General features: G+C 38.1%; 1 protein-coding gene across 26 annotated transcripts in view; it reads right to left on the reverse strand.

Annotated features, from left to right (window-relative positions):
• Nucleotides 1-23,919, reverse strand: part of MIA2 (MIA SH3 domain ER export factor 2) — a 105,699-nt gene that overhangs the window by 76,953 nt on the left and 4,827 nt on the right. For 4 of the 26 annotated variants that reach the window (XM_059059125.2, XM_059059119.2, XM_067028535.1 and 1 more), the window contains exon 1: nucleotides 30-332. In XM_059059125.2, coding sequence (XP_058915108.2) covers nucleotides 30-152 — 123 coding nt within the window. In that variant the 5' untranslated portion in view covers nucleotides 153-332. Of the gene's footprint in view, nucleotides 1-29; nucleotides 365-5,327; nucleotides 5,429-5,532; nucleotides 5,752-19,304; nucleotides 20,536-23,919 lie in introns of those variants that run through there. The other 22 variants (XM_067028552.1, XM_067028543.1, XM_067028532.1 and 19 more) reach the window with 14 other exon arrangements.

Raw genomic sequence — 23,919 nt, forward strand, 5'->3', positions numbered from 1 at the left:
ACCCCACGGAAGCCCTGAGGGAGCCCTACCCTGAGGGAGCCCGCCGGCCCGGGGAAACCGGCCGCCGTCATTCCTGTCAGAAAATGGCTTGCAGGGCCCGCGCCTCCTGCCAACCGTGTCCGGACTTTGGACAGGAAGGCGTCTCGGGTCATCTGTGGTCTGGGCAAAGATTAACCTCTCCCACGCAAGAGGACATCGATCGGGCCTCCTCTGCCCAGCGGAGGGTTCGAGGGCTTTACTCACTTTTACCTGAGTTACCTGGGCACTTGCTGGGCAAAACTCTTTAAACTCCATGAGCTCCTAGTTACCCAAATGCTAAATCAAACCCGTATGAACCTTAGCTGGGCGCGTGCTGTTCTCCTCTGAGGAAGGGAAGCTAAAAGTAGCATCATGCCCTCTAAATTTAGGACTCTATATTTAGGCCTGTCGAATAAAATACCCAGGGCTGGATCGGTTCTTGGGGATGGGTTTTAGCTAACACAGGTGTAAAGGATCACCCATCTCTGAGTCTTCTAATTGAAGTCCTTAATGAAGCAACTCAAAAAGCCACAGATACTTCTTCCTAAACAAACCACCCGAGAGAACTCAATAATTGAACAGAATCTTAGTTCCTTAGGAAACTTCCCTAATGTTAAGCTCTAACAGCAACAGAACTATTGTGCCAAAAAGAATCCAGAAATGGCCCAAGTTCACGGCAAGTGATTTTCAGGACCGAAATGCAGACTAGTTTTTTGGAACTCAAAGTGATCTCTCATTTGCCACATCAGCTTAAGGAGTTTCAGGAACTTTCACAAGTAGCAAAGAGTAGCAGAAATTGCTGAATGATTCTCCATTTTTAAGGTATTACACAACCTTCATATGTGTTGGACAGTGTGTGCTGAAACTAAACTATGTGAATAGTTTACTAAAATCAAAACAGAGGGGCTTCCCTGGTGGTGCAGTGGTTAAGAATCCGCCTGCCAGTGTAGGGGACACGGGTTCGAACCCTGGTCCGGGAGGATCCCACATGCCACAGAGCAACCAAGCCCGTGCGCCACAACTACTGAGCCTGTGCTCTGGAGCCCATGCTCCGCAAGAAGAGAAGCCACTGCAATGAGAAGCCCAAGCACTGTAACGAAGAGTGGCCCCCGCTCGCTGCAACTAGAGAAAGCCCGCGTGCAGCTATGAAGACCCAATGAAGCCAAAAATAAACTAAATTAATTAATTTAAAAAATCTAAACAGAAGCATAACCAAAATTGAGAATTTCAAAGGATCTTAGAACAATAACATATGCCTCAATTAAAACACTGTATTACTGAATGAAAATTCTTCAGTTAGTCAACATTTTCAGGGAACTCCAGAATCGTTAGCTTTCAGGATTTATTTACAACGTAAAACATTTTTTTAAAAATCCCTTTGCCCTCCCTGAGACAGTCTGTGTCCTTTTCTAGTTTTTCAATAATTACCATTCCAAATATTAAAAACGTAGAGCAGGGACAAAAGGATAAATGAAATTTAAAAGAAAAATCTACAAGTTTCTCCATGGCAAAAACAGTAAAACTCAATGCCAGGTTCAAACCTAATTTCTTTTCTGCACACTTAATAGTCATATAGAAACTTACCTCTTCCTCTAGATCTTTCAATTCCATTTTTTAAAAGGTTCATGTTAATATATTCTAATATGTAAATAAAGTTCTACTAAGCTCCTCATATCCTTGAGAAAGATTTCAGATTCTAATACATCCTGCACTCTTGTGTTTCCACACTGTGATCCTACTTTGACACTTGTGTGGTAAAGGGGTGCTATAGGTGGAGTTGTGACTACCAACCCATAATCTAATGTCATGGACATAACTCCTGATTAATTCTTCCTTAAATGTCATGCATAGTACTACCCTCTTAAAATCTACAATTGAAAAGAGAAATACTAAATTAGATAACTGATAAAAATAAAATTGAATGTTTTATTCTATATTATATTCATATAGAGTACATGATTTTTACCATGTGAAAGATATCAAAGTTTGTCCTTAAGCAGATATGGGATTTTGCCATCTTATATAAACTTACTTTAAAGGAAATGGAGAACAAATGCTGTTAGTGTTTGTGACAGCTGCTAGAAAGCATACAAGAACATTGGAAACATGCTAACCAGTAAACCTTGTCCACAACCTAGAAACTGATTTCCCTTATGAAGGGCCCTGTTGCTAAGCTGTAAACACTAGTTACTCCCATTTAATTAAACAGTCAGTGTCACAGGCTGTACGATCTAGTCCTTCAAAAGAAAGTCAAACATGCTGAGCCACATCTTCATTCTCTGCACTAGTGATGTAAGAGTTGTCCTCAGAACATACTAAATCAGGAGCTACCTGTTGAACAAGAGCTGGGTAATTTCCATTGTTTATTCCACATATAAATGAATATATTTATATATATTTTTTATTCTAGTTAAGAATATATAAAGGTTAGAACCCAAAGAGCCTCCTCAATTATAAAATAAAGTAGATTAAAAAGTAGTGTTGATTCCTATTACTTAAACAATTCAAAAGAAGTATTTTGTGTACAAAATCTAACTAAAATTATCAGTGAATAGAAACAATTACCTGAAGCATTTAGGCAAGAAGAAAAGGAAACACTTTTGCCTAAATTTAACTGGAAAATTGCTCAAATTTTCCATTTACTGCAGCTATTATGGATGCTTAATAGACCCACTAAGACTTAGAATTCCTGACCTGGCAGAAACTCTTCAGAGCATTTAGCCCAAACATTATGAACTTAAAGCCGTATAGAAGCCAGACAGTTGAAATAAGTATAGGGAAATGAAAACCACATGTCTATTCAATGCAAGGGCTATTCAGCTTGAGCTTCTTGTTGCCACAGAAGAACGGAAGACTATGTATTACAGTCTTCTACTTTTTCAAGAGAATGCAGAAATTCAGATTTTTATATGAACTAACCTTTTAAATGTAGTCAGCTGGTTCATAATTTTTAAACAATGCTCAAGCCAGCCAATGACCAGTCTGTCATCTACTCTCTGCTACTGATATTACAGTTTTAAACCTGAGACTTCACCAGAGAACAAGTGACTCTCCAAGGTCACAAGATAATTAACAAATTTAAGTTCAATATTTTCATGCCTGAAGAATTTCAACCAAAATGGTTCAAGTAAAATGTATTTGATGATATTTAATGAGTCCACAAAAGAAAGCTTACTTAGCATAGCCTGTATTAAATAAGCACTTTATATGAAAGGTGAATATGGTGTACTAATAAATTATTTTTTAAATTAGTAACTTCACTGGTATAATTTATGGGAGAGGGGGATGACAAGTGAGGGCTATGTCAGTTGGACATACTAATAAGTAGAATTAATTAAATGGGTAGTTGAAAGTTTTATTATGACTATTTTTATAAATTACATCATTATTATTAGTTTTCCTTTTCTCCTATGCTAGAGCAGATTTCTAAGTAATGTTTTTAGTCAACATGTTAAACACCAAATCATACAGAGTAAATTAATCATTTCTCTGAACTGATTTACCAAGTAATGTCAACTCTGGAAACCAGCAAAGAAATAAAGTAAGGAGGAAGCCTCTGAAAGCAAAACAATATGTCTCATTAAGCCTAGTTTTCACAAATACTCTTACAGTCAGTGGCACCTGGTCACCCTAACTAAAAATCTGGTAAATTATTCTCATTTTTCCATTTTCTTCTCCTTGCTACATTCAATCAATCATTAAATCCAATGAATTCTATCTACAAAAATCTACCTAGTTTGTCCTTCCAATCATTTTAACAACCACTATCAGATATTAGGCCAAAGGTTAAAAAATGTGGCTAGTGGGCCAGACCCAACCCACAGAATGTTTTGTCTGAACTGCATGATATTTTTTTCTAATCTAAATATTTGCCAGCATTAAAAATTGGGAGATTTCACACAAAAGAACCCAGATGTCCAACTTTTCTTGAAATATCAGAAGATCTGGCAAAAACCAGGCTGACAGTAAGTAGCAGCTACATGTTTCAGAGAAAGCATACACTCTCTAGTTGGTTACAGTTCTCACCTTTACCTGTGCTGCACTCATTTCATTTGAGTGTATAAACTCTGTTTTAGACCTTCACCATTTATTTCCTGAACTAAAGTGATAACTTCTTGATTGGCCTCCCTGCCTCTGGTCTTTATCCAGTTCAATCCTTATTTGACAATGTTGACAGATAGACATTAAAAATGAAACTTTTTCAGTTCACTCCCTACTTAAAATTCCTCAATAGTGCCCCACCATTTAAAAGATAGAGTTCAACTTCCTATCATAACATGCAAAGTTATTTTTTACATAATCCCAGTATACAACTTCAGTCTCACTCTGTATTCAGTCAGGCTGAATTGCTTATAGATCTCCAAAGATGCCAAGCTCTCTCCCACTTCTGTACTTTAAAAAATGCTCTCTCCTCAACCTAGAATGTTTATCATTTCTTGCCTGGCTAACTCCTACTCTTTCTTCAATATCAGCTGGAGTAAGATCTCTTCTGGGACATTTTCTCAGGCTCCTCCTCCCCACCCTCTCTACCTACCACTTCCAAAGTCTACTAGGCAGCTCCTCCTGTATATCAGTAGCATCCTGTGGCTATTACAGCACCATATTATAATTATTGCTTTTTTTTTTTTTTTAACTGATGTCCTCCAACTAGAGTGAACTCCTTGAAGGCAACCACTGTTAAATTTCATCTTAAAATGTAAATGAGAAGACAAAAGTGCTTCCTCAATTAATATTTGGTAGCAGTAGATGAGAAAAGGAACAAACATCTGTAAAAGGCCTCATGTGCCAAGTACTACAGCTAGGTCCTTTTGCAATATTTCATTTACAATAAACAAATAGAATTTAATAGGATTTACAATAAATGAAAAAGTGGACAGATTTTAGAATTTTGCTTATGACTTGGTTAAATTTTGACATACTAATTGCTTTTGCAAGATTCTCACATTACACCATTTTGAGGTCACAGCTGTCATTCAAATACTAATAATTTGCTTAAGATTAATTTTCAGTTCATATTATTTCTGAGTTAACTCTTAGTGTAATTTCCCCTGATTTGAAAAAAAGGGGAAGGAAAAAACCCAAATGCTCAAGATCGACAAAGCTTAAGGAAAGTTTTAGAAAACATCCTTAACAACATCCATGCAACAAAACATTCATGTAAGGAGAAAGCTTACATGTAAGATCTTATGTAAAGAGAAATATTATATAACACTCACATAGGGAGGATTCACTCAAACATAATTTTCAACTGTTCCTATACTTAGTAAAATAGGTAAAATTATTGAAAAACATCTAAAACGTCAACTTACCCTTTCTGTAAGAACTACAATTGGTGAAAACGCAGAATTCAGGAACTCATAAACATCAATTTGAAATAAATATTTCAGAATCTGACATTCAGAAGCATCTTCTGTCAATTTATAAATAAAAATATGTTAACATTGATACGATGTAATTTTGAATCTAATTTTTTCCTTACTTGCTGCATTGGAGAACAAATAGATTGTTTCTTACCTTTTTGAGCAACATAATTTTGAGAAGACAAAGAGTAATCAGTTGAAATGATCTGACTGTTTGACAGGATATTTTCCACAAATGTGTCTATTTCCACTTGAGTAGGCCTTTCAGTGTCTAGTGATGTTTTTGATTTTTCATCATTATTTTCAGAAGATAGAGTTTTGAAATGTACTTCTTCGTGAATTCTCATAGATAACTCTATTTTAGAGACCATATCTGCAAATAAATAAGGAGAAATGTTTGGGATTTTTTTTTTACATGCTTGCTTTGTTGTGGGCTTCCTTTTTTTTTTTCCAGGCAGGTCATTCTTTGAATCTGTGGGCATTGTGATACTTCATTATGGAAAGAATTCATTAAAACATAAATCTGTAGTCTCTATTAGTTGCTATTTCTGATGTAATAAATTACCACACACTTAGTGGCTTAAAGGATACAAATATATTCTCTTAGAGTTCTGGAAATCAGAAATCCTACAACCAAGGTTTTGGCAGGGCTGTGTGTTCCTTCGGAAGGCTCTAGAGGAGAACCCATTTCATTGCCTTTTCTACCTTCTGGAGGGCATCTGCATCCTTTGACTCATGGCCCTGTATATATGAAGATATATATGTACATCTCAAGAACTTTCATTTAAAAAGGATTACCAGGCTTCCCTGGTGGTGCAGTGGTTAAGAATCTGCCTTCCAATGCAGGGAACACGGGTTTGAGCCCTGGTCCAAGAAGATCGCACATGCTGCGGAGCAACTAAGACCACGCGCCACAACTACGAAGCCTGAGCTCTGGAGCCTGTGAGCCACAACTACTGAGCCTGTGGGCCTAGAGCTCGTGCTCCACAAGAGAAGCCCGCACACTGCAACGAAGAGTAGACTCTGCTTGCTGCAACTAGAGAAAGCCCATGTGCAGCAACAAAGACACAAAGCAGCCAAAAATAAATTAAAAATAAATAAATTTATTTTTTTAATGTATAAATAAATTTATAAAAAATAATAAAAAGGATCACCCTTCCCCCAAATAAAGAAAAAAAATTAATTTGACACATATATGTCATCATTTTACACATTTGTAATGTTGCATCATATGCATACCATGTCATCATATGCATACATGCGCATACCATGTCAAATAGCCATCAATTTAAGACAATTCATTTCTCAAACACAGTTTAAACTGATCACCTGATTCAATGAGCTAATCAAACAGGATTTTTTAAAAAAGTTCTAACTAGTCCTAGCCTGAGCTATAGTATTCAAGTAAATTGTGGGATTTATTCCTCAGTTACTTTTTAAGACAAGGATAAAAAAGTATCAGTGCAGCCCTGAAAAACAATATTAAAGAATAGTCCTAACTGAATTATTCAATGTCTAACTTTGCTCTTTGAGTTATGAATTTAACACATGGCTTTAATGCTGTCACTTACTTAGCATTGTTTAAAAGATGAAAGTCCCAAGTAAGCAAACACATATCTGTAATTTACTCATGCCACCTTTGGACATTAAACTTAAAAATGAACAATCAACTCAGGAGTCTGAATACAATAGGATTGTTGTAAATACAGGACTCAAATAGTGATCTACAATGATGTTTAAAGGCATTAGGGGGAAAAAAGGCTTATTCGACAATTAATTACACCAAATTTGTATGTGCCTAAATTGGTTTATTTTAAATATTGTTTTACACTGCATTTGAAATAAATATATGTGAAGAAAATGAAAATTTCCTATAATAATTTCATATTTGATTATACTTTTGAGGTATTATTTTCACATTACTTAAATCTAAGTTTTAAGATTTATATTAGAAGCCAAAACAATCTTGAAAAAGAAGAGCTGGAGGAATCAAGTTCCCTGACTTCAGACTACACTACAAAGCTACAGTCATCAAAATAGTATGGCACTAACAAAGACACATGCATCAGTGGAACAGGATAGACAGCCTAGAAATAGACCCATGCATGCACTTACGGTCAATTAATCTAGAACAAGGGAGGTAAGAATATACAATGTAAAAAAGACGGTATCTTCAATAAATGGTGCTGGGAAAACTGGACAGCTACATGTAAAAGAAGGAAATTAGAACATTCTTGAATACTGTATACAAAAATAAATTCAAAATGGATTAAAGACCTAAATGTAAGACTGGATACTATAAAACTCCTAGAGGAAAATATAGGCAGAACACTCTTTGACATAAATCGCAACAGTATTTTGGGGGATCTGTTTCCTAGAGATGGAAATGGAAAAAAACCAAAAATAAAAATGGGACCTAATTAAACTAAAATGCTTTGCACAGCAAAGGAAACCATAAGCAAAACAAAAAGACAACCTACGGAATGGGAGAAAATATTTGTGGATGATGCAACTGACAAGGGATTGTTTTCCAAAATATACAAACAGCTCATACAGCTCAATATCAAAAAAGCAAATAACCCAATCAAAAAATGAGTGGAAGACCTAAATAGACATTTCTCCAAAGAAGACATCTGGATGGCCAAGAAGCACATGGAAAGATGTTCAATGTTGCTAATTATTAGAGAAATTCAAATCAAAAGTACAATGAGGTATCACCTCACACCAGTCAGAATGGTTATCATCAAAAAATCTACAAACAATAAATGCTGGAGAGAGTGTGGAGAAAAGGGAACCCTCTTATACTGCTGGTAGAAATGTAAACTGATACAGCCACTATGGAGAACAGTATGGAGGTTTCTTAAAAGACTAAAAATAGAACTACTATATGATCCCACAATCCCATTCCTGGGCATATATCGGGAGAAAACTATAATTTAAAAAGATACAGGCACCCCAATGTTCATAGCAGCAATATTTACAAATAGCCAAGACATAGAAGCAACCTAAATGTCCATCGACAGATGAACAGATAAAGAAGATGGTATGCATATACAATGGACTATTACTCAGCCATAAAAAAGAATGAAATAATGCCATTTACAGCAACACTGATGGACCTAGAGATTATCATATTAAATGAAGTAAGTCAGAGAAAGACAAATATCATATGATATCACTTATATGTGGAGTCTAAAAAATGATACAGATGAACTTATTTACAAAACAGAAATAGACTCACAGACATAGAAAACAAATTTATGGTTACCAAAGGGGAAAGCGGGGAGAGATAAATTAGGAATTTGGGATTAACAGTTATACACTACTGTATATAAAATGGATAAAAAACAAGGTCCTAATGTATAGCACAGGGAACTATATTCAATACCTTATAATAACCTAATATAGAAAAGAATCTGGAAAAGAATATACATATATTCTTATTCATATATATATTCAGTTATATATGTATAACTGAATCACTTTGCTGTACACCTGAAACATTGTAAATCAACAATACTTCAGGGCTTCCCTGGTGGCGCAGTGGTTGAGAGCCCGCCTGCTGATGCAGGGGACGTGGGTTTGTGCCCTGGTTTGGGAGGATCCCGTGTGCCGCGGAGCAGCTGGGCCCATGAGCCATGGCCGCTGGGCCTGCGCGTCCGGAGCCTGTGATCCACAGTGGAAGAGGCCACAGCAGTGAGAGGCTCGCATACCACAAAAGAAAAAACAAAAAACAAAAAAACCCCAATACTTCAATTTTTAAAGTACATTAGATACAGATATGACTTTCTTACAATTGTTAATAAATTAATAAACAGAATTTTAATTCAAATAAAATAATGAATAGTTTTCATATTTAACTGTACTTGGGAAATTCATTATTTAAATAAGCTCAGTTTGGAGTCCTTTTGTAAAATAGCTATTAATATTGTAATATAAATAATTGTTCCCTAATTTATCTGTTTTGTAAATTCTTATCTCAGGATATTAGCTTTTTGTAAATGTGGTTATCTCAAACCTCAGCTTTTCACAAATACTTTTTCAAGATCAGTGATTCATTTTCCTTATGCACTTTCTAAATAAGTCAAGTTTTCATTTGTTATTCCCTAAAAGAGTTGTTGAAATTATCTGAAAATATTGGCTATTTTAGCTATTTCTCCAATATTGAAAAAATAGAGTCTGTGGTTTTATCTGAATCCCTCTTTCAGTATTCTTTTTTTTTTTTTTAGTATTTATTTATTTGGCTGTGTCGGGTCTTAGTTGTAGCACTCGGGATCTTCCGTTGCCGCGTGCAGGCTCTTCGTTGGGGCTCTCAGGCTCTAGAGCACGCAGGCTTAGTTGTCCTGCAGCATGTGAGATCTTAGTTCCCCAACCAGGGATCAAATCCGTGTCCCCCTGCATTGGAAGGAGGATTCTTACACTAGACCACCAGGCAAGTCCCTAGTATTTTTTTTTAAAACAAACTTTGCGGGGGAGCGAGAAGATGGCGTTAGAGTAAGACGCGGGGACCACCTTCCTCCTCACAGATACATCAGAAATACATCTACACGTGGAACTTCTCCTATAGAACACCCACCGAACGCTGGCAGAAGACCTCAGACCTTCTCAAAGGCAAGAAACTCCCCACGTACCTGGGTAGGGCAAAAGAAAAAAGAATAAACAGAGACAAAAGAATAGGGACGGGACCTGCACCAGTGGGAGGGAGCCGTGAAGGAGGAAAGGTTCCCACACACTAGGAGCCCCTTCGCGGGCGGAGACTGCGGGTGGCGGAGGGGGAAGCTTCGGGGCCGCGGAGGAGAGCGCAGCACAGGGTGCGGTGGGCAAAGCGGAGAGATTCCGCAGAGGGTCAGTGCCGACCAGCACTCACCAGCCCGAGAGGCTTGTCTGCTCACCCTCCTGGGTGGGCGGGGCTGGGAACTGAACCTCGGGCTTCAGTCGGATCCCAGGGAAAGGTCTTGAGTTGGCAGAGTGAAAACAGCCTGAAGGGGTTAGTGCACCACGGCTGGCCGGGAGGGAGTCCAGTTGAAGTCTGGAGCTGCTGAAGAGGCAAGAGACCTTTTCATCCCTCTTTGCCTCCTGTTGCACGAGGAGAGGGGTCTAAGTGCGCCACTTAAAGGAGCTCCAGAAACGGGCGCAAGCCGCGGCTGTCAGCACGGACAACAGAGACGGGTGTGGGACCCTAGGGTTGCTACTGCCGCCACCAAGAGGCCTGTGTGCGAGCACAGGTCACTCTCCATACCGCCCCTTCCGGCAGCCTGTGCAGCCCGCCACTGCCGGGGTCCCGGGATCCAGGGACAGCTTCCCCGGGAAAACGCATGGTGCGCCTCGGGCCGGTGCAGCGTCACGCCGCCAGCCTCTGACGTCACAGGCTCGCCCCGCATCCGTGCCCCTCCCTCCCCCTGGCCTGAGTAAGCCAGAGCCCCCAAATCAGCTGCTCCTTTAACCCCATCGTGTCTGAGCGAAGGGCAGACGACCTCCGCGCAGAGGCGGGGCCAAGTCCAAAGCTGAACCCCAGGAACTGTGCAAACAAAGAGAGGGGGAGGTCTCTCCCAGCAGCCTCAGAAGCACCAGGTTAAAGCTCCACAGTTAACTTGAAGTGCCCTGCATCTGTGGAAAACCTGAATAGACAGCGAAATATTCCAAGTTGAGGAGGTGGACTTTGGGAGCAAGATATACTATTATTTTCCCCTTTTTTCTTTTTGTGAGTGTGTATGTGGGTGCGGTTGTGTGAGATTTTGTCTGTATAGCTTTGTTTTCACCATTTGTCCTAGGGTTAGACGACCCGGTTTTTTTTGTTTGTTTGTGTTTTTTTTTGTTGTTTTTTTTCTTTAATAGAAATTTTTCTTCTTAATAATTATTTTTTATTTTAATAACTATATTTTATCATACTTTATTTTCTCTTCTCCCTTTCTTTCTTCCTTTCTTCCCTCCTTTCTTTCCTACTTCCCTCCCTTCCTTCCTCCCTTCCTTCCTCCCTTCCTTCCTTTCTTCTTTCCTTCCTTTCTTCCTTCTTCCCTTCCTTTCTTCCTCCCTCCCTTCCTTTCTTCCTTCCTTCCTTCCCTCCCTTCCTCCTTCCTTCCTTCCTTCCTTTCTTTCCTTTCTATTTTTTTCTCCCTTTTATTTTGAGCCGTGTGGATTAAAGGCTCTTGGCACTCCAGCCAGGTGTCAAGGCTGTGTCTCTGAGGTGGGATAACCAACCTCAGGACACTGGTCCACAAGAGACCTCCCAGCTCCACGTAATATCAAATGGCAAAAATCTCCCAGAGACCTCCATCTCAACACCAAGACCCAGCTTCACTCAAGGACCAGCAACGAATAGTGCTGGACACCCTATGCCCAACAAATAGCAAGACAGGTCTACAGCCCCATCCATTAGCAGAGAGGCTGCCTAAAATCATAATAAGGCTACTAACATCCCGATACACACCACCAGACGTGGACCTGCCCACCAGAAAGACAAGATCCAGCCTCATCCACCAGAACAGAGGCACTAGTTCCCCCAACCAGGAAACCTGCTCAACCCACTGAATCAACCTCAGCCACTGGGGACAGCCACCAAAAACAGAGGGAACTACGAACCTGCAGACTGCAAAAAGGAGACCCCAAACACAGTAAGATAAGCAAAATGAGAAGACAGAAAAACACACAGCAGATGAAGGAGCAAGATAAAAACACACCAGACCTAACAAATGAAGAGGTAATAGCTAGTCTACCTGAAAAAGAATTCAGAATAATGATAGTAAAGATGATTCAAAATCTTGGAAATAGAATAGACAAATTGCAAGAAACAGTTAACAAGAACCTAGAAGAAATAAAGAGGAAGCAAGCAACGATGAGCAACACAATAAATGAATTGAAAAATACTCTAGATGGGATCAATAGCAGAATAACTGAGGCAGAAGGACGGATAAGTGACCTGGAAGATAAAACAGTGGAAATAACTACTGCAGAGCAGAAGAAAGAAAAAAGAATGAAAAGAACTGAGGACAGTCTCAGAGACCTCTGGGACAACATTAAACGCAACAACATTAGAATTATAGGGGTCCCAGAAGAAGAAGAGAAAAAGAAAGGGACTGAGAAAATATTTGAAGAGATTATAGTTGAAAACTTCCCTAATATAGGAAAGGAAATAGTCAATCAAGTCCAGGAAGCACAGAGAGTCCCATACAGGATAAACCCAAGGATAAACACGCCAAGACACATAATAATCAAACTGTCAAAAATTAAATACAAAGAAAACATATTAAAAACAACAAGGGAAAAACAACAAATAACACACAAGGGAATCCCCATGAGGTTAACATCTGATCTTTCAGCAGAAACTCTACAAGCCAGAAGGGAGTGGCAGGACATATTTAAAGTGATGAAGGAAAAACACCTACAACCAAGATTACTCTACCCAGCAAGGATCTCATTCAGATTTGATGGAGAAATTAAAACCTTTACAGACAAGCAAAAGCTGAGAGAGTTCAGCACCACCAAACCAGCTTTACAACAAATGCTAAAGGAACTTCTCTAAGCAAGAAACACAAGAGAAGGAAAAGACCTACAAGAACAACCCGAAACAATTAAGTAAATGGTAATAGGAACATACATATCAATAATTTCCTTAAATGTAAATGGATTAAATGCTCCCACCAAAAGACACAGATTGGCTGAATGGATACAAAAACAGGACCCATATATATGCTGTTTACAAGAGACCCACTTCAGACCTAGGGACACTTACAGGCTGAAAGTGAGGGGATGGAAAAAGATATTCCATGCAAATGGAAATCAGAAGAAAGCTGGAGTAGCAATTCTCATATCAGACAAAATAGACTTTAAAATAAAAACTATTACAAGAGACAAAGAAGGACACTACATAATGATCAAGGGATTGATCCATGAAGAAGATATAACAATTGTAAATATTTATGCACCCAACATAGGAGCACCTCAATACATAAGGCAAATAAGGCAAATACTAACAGCCATAAAAGGAGAAATCGACAGTAACACAATCATAGTAGGGGACTTTAACACCCCACTGTCACCAATGGACAGATCATCCAAAATGAAAATAAATAAGGAAACACAAGCTTTAAATGATACATTATACAAGATGGATTTACTTGATATTTATAGGACATTCCATCCAAAAACAACAGAATACACATTTTTCTCAAGTGCCCATGGAACATTCTCCAGGATAGATCGTATCTTGGGTCACAAATCTAGCCTTGGCAAATTTAAGAAAATTGAAATCATATCAAGTATCTTTTCTGACCACAACACTATGAGACTGGATATCAATTACAGGAAAAGATCTGTAAAAAATACAAACACACGGAGGCTAAACAATACAGTACTTAATAATGAAGTGATCACTGAAGAAATCAAAGAGGAAATCAAAAAGTACTTAGAAACAAATGACAATGGAGACACGACGACCCAAAACCTATGGGATACAGCAAAAGCAGTTCTAAGAGGCAAGTTTATAGCAATACAATCATACCTTAAGAAACAGGAAACATCTCGAATAAACAACCTAACTTTGCACCTAAAGCAATTAGAGAAGGAAGAACAAAAAAACCCAAATTTAGCAGAAGGAAAGAAATCATAAAGATCAGATCAGAAATAAATGAAAAAGAAATGAAGGAAACAATAGCAAAGATCAATAAAAGTAAAAGCTGGTTCTTTGAGAAGATAAATAAAATTGATAAACCATTAGCCAGACTCATCAAGAAAAAAAGGGAGAAGACTCAAATCAACAGAATTAGAAATGAAAAAGGAGATGTAACAACGGACTCTGCAGAAATACAAAAGATTATTAGAGATTACTACAAGCAACTCTATGCCAATAAAATGGACAACCTGGAAGAAATGGACAAATTCTTAGAAATGCACAAGCTGCCGAGACTGAACCAGGAAGAAATAGAAAATATGAACAGACCAATCACAAGCACTGAAATTGAAACTGTGATTAAAAATCTTCCAGCAAACAAAAGCCCAGGACCAGATGGCTTCACAGGCGAATTCTATCAAACATTTAGAGAAGAGCTAACACCTATCCTTCTCAAACTCTTCCAAAAGATAGCAGAGGGAGGAACATGCCCAAACTCATTCTATGAGGCCACCATCACCCTGATACCAAAACCAGACAAAGATGTCACAAAGAAAGAAAACTACAGGCCAATATCACTGATGAACATAGATGCAAAAATCCTCAACAAAATACTAGCAAACAGAATCCAACAGCACATTAAAAGGATCATACACCATGATCAAGTGGGGTTTATTCCAGGAATGCAAGGATTCTTCAATATACGCAAATCAATCAACGTGATACACCATATCAACAAACTGAAGGAGAAAAACCATATGATCATCTCAATAGATGCAGAGAAAGCTTTTGACAAAATTCAACACCCATTTATGATAAAAACCCTGCAGAAAGTAGGCATAGAGGGAACTTTCCTCAACATAATAAAGGCCATATATGACAAACCCACAGCCAGCATTGTTCTCAATGGTGAAAAACTGAAACCATTTCCACTAAGATCAGGAACAAGACAAGGTTGCCCACTCTCACCACTCTTATTCAACCTAGTTTTGGAAGTTCTAGCCACAGCAATCAGAGAAAATAAAGAAATAAAAGGAATCCAAATAGGAAAAGAAGAAGTAAAGCTGTCACTGTTTGCAGATGACATGATACTATACATAGAGAATACTAAGGATGCTACCAGAAAACTACTAGAACTAATCAATGAATTTGGTAAAGTAGCAGGATACAAAGTGAATGCACAGAAATCTCTGGCATTCTTATACACTAATGATGAAAAATCTGAGAGTGAAATTAAGAAAACACTCCCATTTACCATTGCAACAAAAAGAATAAAATATCTAGGAATAAACCTACGTAAGGAGACAAAAGACTTGTATGCAGAAAACTATAAGACACTGATGAAAGAAATTAAAGGTGATACAAGGGCTTCCCTGGTGGCGCAGTGGTTGAGAGTCCGCCTGCCGATGCAGCGGACATGGGTTCGTGCCCCGGTCCGGGAAGATCCCACATGTTGTGGAGCGGCTAGGCCCGTCCGGCTCTGCGTGTCTGGAGCCTGTGCTCCGCAACGGGAGAGGCCACAACAGTGAGAGGCCCGCATACCGCAAAAAAACCAAAACAAAAACAATAACGATGATACAAATAGATGGAGAGATATACCATGTTCTTGGATTGGAAGAATCAACATTGTGAAAATGACTCTATTACCCAAAGCAATCTACAGATTCAATGCAATCCCTATCAAATTACCACTGGCATTTTTTATAGAACTAGAACAAAAAATTTCACAATTTGTATGGAAACACAAAAGACCCCGAATAGCCAAAGCAATCTTGAGAACGAAAAACGGAGCTGGAGGAATCAGGCTCCCTGACTTCAGACTATACTACAAGGCCACAGTAATCAAGACAGTATGGTACTGGCACAAAAACAGAAATATAGATCAATGGAACAGGATAGAAAGCCCAGAGAGAAACCCACACACATATGGTCACCTTATCTTTGATAAAGGAGGGAAGGATATACAGTGGAGAAAAGACAGCCTCTTCAATAAGTGGTGCTGGGAAAAGTGGACAGCTACCTGTAAATGTATGAAATTAGAACACTCCCTAACACCACACACAAAAATAAACTCAAAATGGGTTAAAGACCTAAATGTAAGGCCAGACACTATCAAACTCTTAGAGGAAAACATAGGCAGAACACTCTATGACATAAATCACATCAAGATCCTTTTTGACCCATCTCCTAGAGAAATGGAAATAAAAATAAACAAATGGGATCTAATGAAACTTAAAAGCTTTTGCACAGCAAAGGATACCATAAACAAGACCAAAAGACAACCCTCAGAATGGGAGAAAATATTTGCAAATGAAGCAACTGACAAAGGATTAATATCCAAAATTTATAAGCAACTCAGGCAGCTCAATAACAAAAAAACAAACAACCCAATCCAAAAATGGGCATAAGACCTAAACAGACATTTCTCCAAAGAAGATATACAGATTGCCAACAAACACATGAAAGAATGCTCAACATCATTAATCATTAGAGAAATGCAAATCAAAACTACAATGAGATATCATCTCACACTGGTCAGATTGGCCATCATCAAAAAATCTAGAAACAATAAATGCTGGAGAGGTTGTGGAGAAAAGGGAACACTCTTGCACTGCTGGTGGGAATGTAAATTGATAAAAGCCACTATGGAGAACAGTATGGAAGTTCCTTAAAAAACTACAAATAGAACTACCATATGACCCCACAATCCCACTACTAGGCATATACCCTGAGAAAACCATAATTCAAAAAGAGTCATGTACCAAAATGTTTATTGCAGCTCTATTTACGATAGCCAGGACATGGAAGCAACCTAAGTGTCCATCAACAGATGAATGGATAAAGAAGATGTGGCACATATATACAATGGAATATTACTCAGCCATAAAAAGAAATTAAACTGAGTTATTTTTAATGAGGTGGATAGACTTGGAGTCTGTCATACAGAGTGAAGTAAGTCAGAAGGAGAAAAACAAATACCATATGCTAATACATATACATGGAATCTAAGAAAAAAATGTCATGAAGAGATTAGTGGTAGGACGGGAATAAAACACAGACCTACTAGAGCATGGACTTGAGGATATGGTGAGGGGGAAGGGTAAGCTGTGACGATGTGAGAGAGTGGCAGGGACATATACACACTACCAAATGTAAATTAGATAGCAGGTGGGAAGCTGCCGCATAGCACAGGGAGTTCACCTCTGTGCTTTGTGACCACCTAGAGGGGTGGGATAGGAAGGGTGGGAGGGAGGGTGATGCAAGAGGGAAGAGATATGGGAACATATGTATATGTATAACTGTTTACACTTTGTTGTAAAGGAGAAACTAACACACTATTGTAAAACAGTTATACTCAAAGATGTTAAAAAATAAAATAAAATAAAATAAAATAAATACTTATTTCTAACGTAAAAAAAATATATAAAACAAACTTTGCATGACCCCAGCTTGTTTTTCATTTAATTAATAGTGAAATGTTTTGAAGTATTTATATAGTAAGACATCTTTTTTCTGAAACTTAAAGGAATTTCTTAACATTTTTATAAAAGTCCCTCAAAACTAGTTATAAGTGCATAAATGCCCTGTTCTCATTTGACTATCTACCAAGTTATTCATATTTAGAAATTCTCCCAGCATCACTGTATGAAATGATAAATTCTACTAAAATGATATTCAGAATGCCCTGAAGTTTCTATAAATAAGCTCTAAAATATTTTTATATATCTATATTTTGAATACTGTGTTTCTGGGTCTAATATTGTTTTCATTTAGTCTCTCTTCTTTCCAATTACTCGTCTGCTTTTTCACAAATATTCCCTTAGGATCTAACAAGCTTAGAACAAAGTAATTTCCTCTAGCCTTTGAAAATCTAGGTCTCTAATGTTTTCAGTCATGAAAATCATCACACCACCTTTCTTATTTAGAAAAGGGTTAGAATCTAAAGTCTATATTCTGGTTGAGGATGTTGATCAAGTAAAGAACTCATATTTAGTAGAATGTTAAGAAATAGCATATAGTTCTTCTGGAAATTCAAGATAATCAACCAGCACCCATGAAATGTGTTTCCTTTTGAGTTTGCAACATTGTTGATCTCTTCTTGTGAAAGTTTTTCTGTCATTCTAGGATTCGATTGTTTCTGTATTATTGGCCAATATTTGTTGAGTTTCTAATCTGTCTATCATAGAGACATCAGAATGGAGATGTGGGAAAGTTATGTTATATAATTCTTTACTTAAAATACTATCCACTTGTTTTTAATCATAGGAGTTGCTAGATACCTGGACATCTAGATCTAGAAGTATCCTCTACTACTCTGCTCTCTTCTGTTGCCCTCTGTTGATCTCCCAGAATTGAGAGACTTGAGGAAGAAAGCTGAAAACTTTTTACATTGTTTTTGCTTGAGTTTCCTTATTATCTTGTACACTTAAAGAAAACCCTTGTTATCATAGCTCTTCTTGGGGGGAGGAGCTATAGATCTAGAATAAAATATCATTCAGGAATCAAGACAATTTTAAATTACCTTAGCTTAGGTTTCTAAGGACACCATTCAGATATAGCTATATTGGGAAGGTGTAAATGAGCTAAAAAGTGAGTGCAAATAAGAAAAAATTCTCACCTAACAGAACAGGAAGTCAATGAACATCATCTAAAATAGGTTACTCAAAAAAAATAAATAAATAAAAATAAATAAATAATAAAAATAGGTTACTCAAAGAAGAATATAAATATTTTATTTAGAAAATAGAGATAAACACTAAAAGAAATGTTCTTAAAAAAATAAAGGAAATTATTGTCCCTGGCACAGAGGTAGAAGTAGAAATGGACAGAGGGAATAGAAATTGCTTTTGTTAAAAAAAAAAATCCTTAGCACTATTTATATTTTTAACCTGTTTATGTATAATAGTTTGATTAAAGCTTATTGTAAAATACCTTGAGATCTCCTTGAAACATCCATATATAGCCAATCATTCTTTGTCCCTTGGGATTTTATTTTATGATATTAAGATCTACTAAATCCTGGAGTAAACCAGAAATTGATAAAAGGGTGATTGATAAAGTTGTTGTTGATTATTGAGTATTTTGAGAAATATGGATTCCTGAATGTTTCATGTGATTTGCACTTTTAAAAATAGATTATGTTTAACGTATGGACACCAAGCGGGGAAAGTGGGGGTGGGTGATGAATCAGGAGATTGGGATTGACGTATATACACTAATATGTATAAAATAGATAACTAATAAGAACCTGCTGTATAAAAATTTTTAAAACTAGATTACATTTTAAAAAGAAATCATATTATAGATACTTTTATACTAACCTGGCTGACTGTATCCGTTTTTCAACATCATATCTTCCATATTATCTGTGGGGTAATACCCAACTGAAAATTCTTCTCTTTTATCATTTTCACCTCCATTATTTTCATCCAGTGTCTCTTTGGGAAATGGCAATTCTGTCTCCTTTAGAATGTTCTGGAAGTTCCAGGGGTTGTCAAAAGTATACAAGAACTTTTTAAAGTACGGTAAAGTATCAGAATCATCTGTTTTCTCTAAGACCCTTTTCTTGCCTTTTTGATTTTCAGTTTCCATAATTTTTATTATTTTTATTTCTTGTTCCTTATCAGGGTCAAATTCACTTGTTGGAGGATGTCCATGTTTATCTCCCCCACCTTCTTCATTTTTTCCATCATCTGATATAATTTTATCTTCATTAGCATATGAAAATCCTAGCATAGCAAAACCAAAATCAAACCAACTTGGCTTGAGAATTGAGCTATCATTAGTGATTTTGTCTTCTTTTTCCGTTAATATTTCTGTACACGGAACGGTGGGTTCTTCCTCAGAGGATATGGAACTAGGAACATCTTGTAATGGTGGGTTGCTTTCTTTGGACAATAATTCAAGCCCTGTATCCTCACCCCCCAAACCAAAATAACTTGTAAATCGACCACCAAACCAACCAGTGTCTTGAGGATTGAGGATGTGCTCTGACTCAGACACTAGTTCAGACTGTTTCTTTGGCACTGAATCAAATTCTGATTCAAGTTCTTGTTTATGTTCTGTTTGGGGCTCACCATTTTTTAATCCTTCTGGGTCATTCTCATCTTCCACTGTTATTTTTCTACTTCGAAATGAGCTTTCTTGTAGAGGTTCAGTAACTGATTCAAAAGTCTTTTCTCCAGCTTGGTCCTTTCCAAATCCAAACCATCCTTTCACTTCAGGAATAGCTGAGGATGGTAGGACATGATCCCCTTCTGGAATAGGATACTGTTCCACGTTTCCAGCTTCTACTGCTTCCCAGTCTTTTGATTCACTAGTACTTCTGATACCTTCAGGAGCCTCTGATACTGGAAATTGGTCTTCAAACAAAGTACTTTCAGAAGTTGAATAAAAGCCAAGGTCTATCTGAAAATCACTTTCATATACTCTAGATTTGGGATCCTTGTCTTCTTCATATGGATATATATTTTCACCATTATCACTGTTTAACTCACTATCTTCATTTTCAAATGTATAGCTTATTCCAAAAAGACACAGAAAGTCAGATTCCTGAAAGAGAAAAAGTTACGATTGACATTAATATATAAAAACTCCTTGTTTCTCTGAAATCATTTAAAATGGATGAGTATGATTTTCCCAAGGCCACACAACTAGCTCAACAGCAGAGCAAAAACTCCTAATCTCAAACACTTGTATCATAACTGACTTTTCAGGGTTAATGATATAAACCTAAATGAAAATCCTCTTGCATTAGGATTTATTTATTATCAAATAATTGAAGAAATTCAGAAGCAGAGGCAATCAAGTATGGAGTATATTCTGCAAATAAACTCTAGTGAACAAGCATACATGGCCACAAAATCTTGCTCCTGGTAAGGGTACACTGAGTGGACATATGCAGCTGTGCAGCGCTTTCAGGGAGGGGAATTTACAGCACATGGTCACAGCTCAGACAAACCAAACACTCTAAAGCTTGAAGGCCTGGTTAGAAGTTGCACTAAAAAAACTTTTTTTTTTTTTGGCTGCATTGGGTGGTAGCTGCGGCACGCGGGCTTCTCTCTACTTGTGGCATGTGGGCTCCAGGGAACATGGGCTCTGTAGTTCGCGGCACACAGGTTGAGCTGAGCGAGCTCAGTGGCTGTAGTGTGCAGGCTCAGTTGCCCCGTGGCATGTGGGATCTTAATTCCCCAACCAGGGATCGAACCCATGTCCCCTGCATTGGAAGGTGGATTCTGGACCCCTGGGGAAGTCCTCGCTTAGACTTCTTTTATTGCGATATTGCATGTAGCCGATGGAAGCAGTGGTCCCCTTTCTCACCTCACAAGACAACCAAATCATCAGGAAGAAAAATGGTGAAGCTATTTTTTTTTTTTATCTGAAGGTATGAAACAGTGATATACACTGCTCTTTGGATATTACCATTATGAAATGAGAATAAAGCTCAGAATTTTACAAAAATAAACTTCTGAATTGCAATTTTACAGTATTTTTTGGCATTGCAACATAGTAGGTGATTAACAACAGACGCTGGAGCCAAACACTCTGGGTTCGAATCCTAATCCTGCCGTTTACTAGCTCTGTGACCTTGGGAGAATAGGATGACCTTTCTATGCCTCAGTCTCCTCATCTGTAAAATGAGAATCATGACAGTACCTACCTTATAGGGGTGCTGTGAGGATTAAATGAATCAAGTAATTAAAATAGCAACTGTTTCTAGTAAATACTAGCCTAACCTAGCCCAAGGTTACACTACCCGAGATGAGCCAGTCATGCAAGGATAAAAAGGCCCAACCCCTTGCCTCTATTCAGGACAACCCTGAAAGGCCATTGCAGCTTCAAAGCTCCTTAAGGAATCACCTGAAACCTTTGTTGCAACCGGATCACAGTTCAACTTCTCTGTCTGCCCAATCCTGCTTTTTCTTGTATTCCCTCACAAATGCTATTCCCAAGAGTACTCCCTAGTAAACCTCTTGGGTGCAAAGATCCATCTCTGAGTCTATTTCCCAGGGAACTTGACCTAAGAATTTGGGCCTTCTAGGGACTTCCCTAGTGGTTCAGTGGGTAAGACTCCACGCTCCCAATGCAGGGGGTCTGGGTTTGATCCCTGGTTGGGGAACTAGATCCCACATGCATGCCGCAACTAAGACCCGGTGCAGCCTAAATAAATACATGTTTTTTAAAAAATAAAGAATTTCGACTTTCTATATGCTTACTATGTGCTCTGCACTGTGCCAGGTGCTGAAATTCTACAGTAAACAATAGAAAAACGTAATTATAAATTGTGATAAGTGCTATGTAGGAAGTAAACAGGAAGCTGTGATTAAGAAGCAGTAATTCCTTTAGAATCATCATGGAAGAACTCTCTGAGGCACTGAGGTTTAAGCTGTGACCTAAAGGATAAGAAGGAACTAACCAGGTGAAGAACTTAAGGGAAGCATTCCGAACGGAGGGAAGCCCGTTTGGGTTTCTGGGCTAGGAAAGAGCTTGGCATGTTCTAAGAACTATCAATAGGCCAGTGTGGCCAGGAGCATAGTGATTGCGGGGAGAGTGGCCATGACAGGGTCAGCAGAGGGGACAGGAGCAGATCATGTAGAGCCAGGGTAAGGAGTCAGGGCTTGATTCCAGACTCAATGCAAAGCCATAAAAAGGCTTTAAACCAAGCGAATGACATGATCTGATTTCTCTGTTTTTGTATCTATAATATCTATTGCTTTCTGGAGAATGAACTGGAAGAGGGCAAAAGTAGGGGCAAGGAGACCAATTAGAAACCTACTGCAGTGTTCTACTCAAGAGACAATGATGCTTTGAAGCAGGGCTATGGGGAGAGTAAACATGAAGAGAAGACAGATATATTTTGGAGACAGAACTGACGGGACCAGTAGTTATACAGTGAATAGACAGTTAATCCCAGAATTTGTGCTGGAAAAGAGCCAGATAATAGTTTACTTAACTAGGCAGACTGACTTCACACTGACCTCATGTAAGGTACATAGGCTTAACGTGGAATGTGAATTAAATGGGCTAATCAAATTCACATATTGAAGAGTCACCTTCTGATTCCCATTCTCATTATCAAGCCCAGCATTATCAAGCTCATTTAAAACTCCAACAGCAGGGCTTCCCTGGTGGTGCAGTGGTTGGGGGTTCACCTGCCTAGGCGGGGGACGCGTGTTCGTGCCCCGGTCCGGGAAGATCCCACATGCCGCGGAGCGGCTGGGACCGTGAGCCATGGCCGCTGAGCCTGCGCGTCCGGAGCCTGTGCTCCGCAACGGGAGAGCCCACAGCAGTGAGAAGCCCGCGTACCGCAAAAACAAAAAAAAACAAAAAAAAACCTCCAACAGCAAAAGAGGGTTACAGATATGAGACCTAGAGAGTGTGATGGGAAATAAATAAATAAATAAAATATTGTCCCAGTAGGACAATAACATTAGTAATAATATCTAACACTTACATAGCAATTACCAAATGCTGTTCTATGTACTTTACATATGCTCATTTTTTGCTCAATAAATTTGTTGAGGTAGCACTATATTATAATCATCATCTTCATTTGGCAGATGAGAAAAAAGCCACACAGGACCACATGGCAACTAAGTGGCTGAGTCAGGCTTTGAACCCAGTCCACCTCCAGAATCCATGCTCTTAACCACTACACTCTACTGCCTGTTAATTTTTCAGTAAGCAAAATCCTTGTCATCAATCACATCTTACCTGATTTTATTCACATACTGAAACTATTCCTAGAGTGAGTTTTCAGACTATTTTATATATCCACTATATAAGATGTATAACTGATGGGCACTTATACCACAGAAAACTGTTTTAGCCAAAAAATTTTAAATTCAGTTAATAACTGATAAAGCAACTATACTCCAATATCAATTAAAAATAAATAAAATAAAATAAATAATACATTCATTTAAAAAGAAGAAG

The sequence above is a fragment of the Kogia breviceps genome, chromosome 3, assembly GCF_026419965.1.
Source record: "Kogia breviceps isolate mKogBre1 chromosome 3, mKogBre1 haplotype 1, whole genome shotgun sequence".
Classification (NCBI taxonomy): Eukaryota; Metazoa; Chordata; class Mammalia; order Artiodactyla; family Physeteridae; genus Kogia; species Kogia breviceps.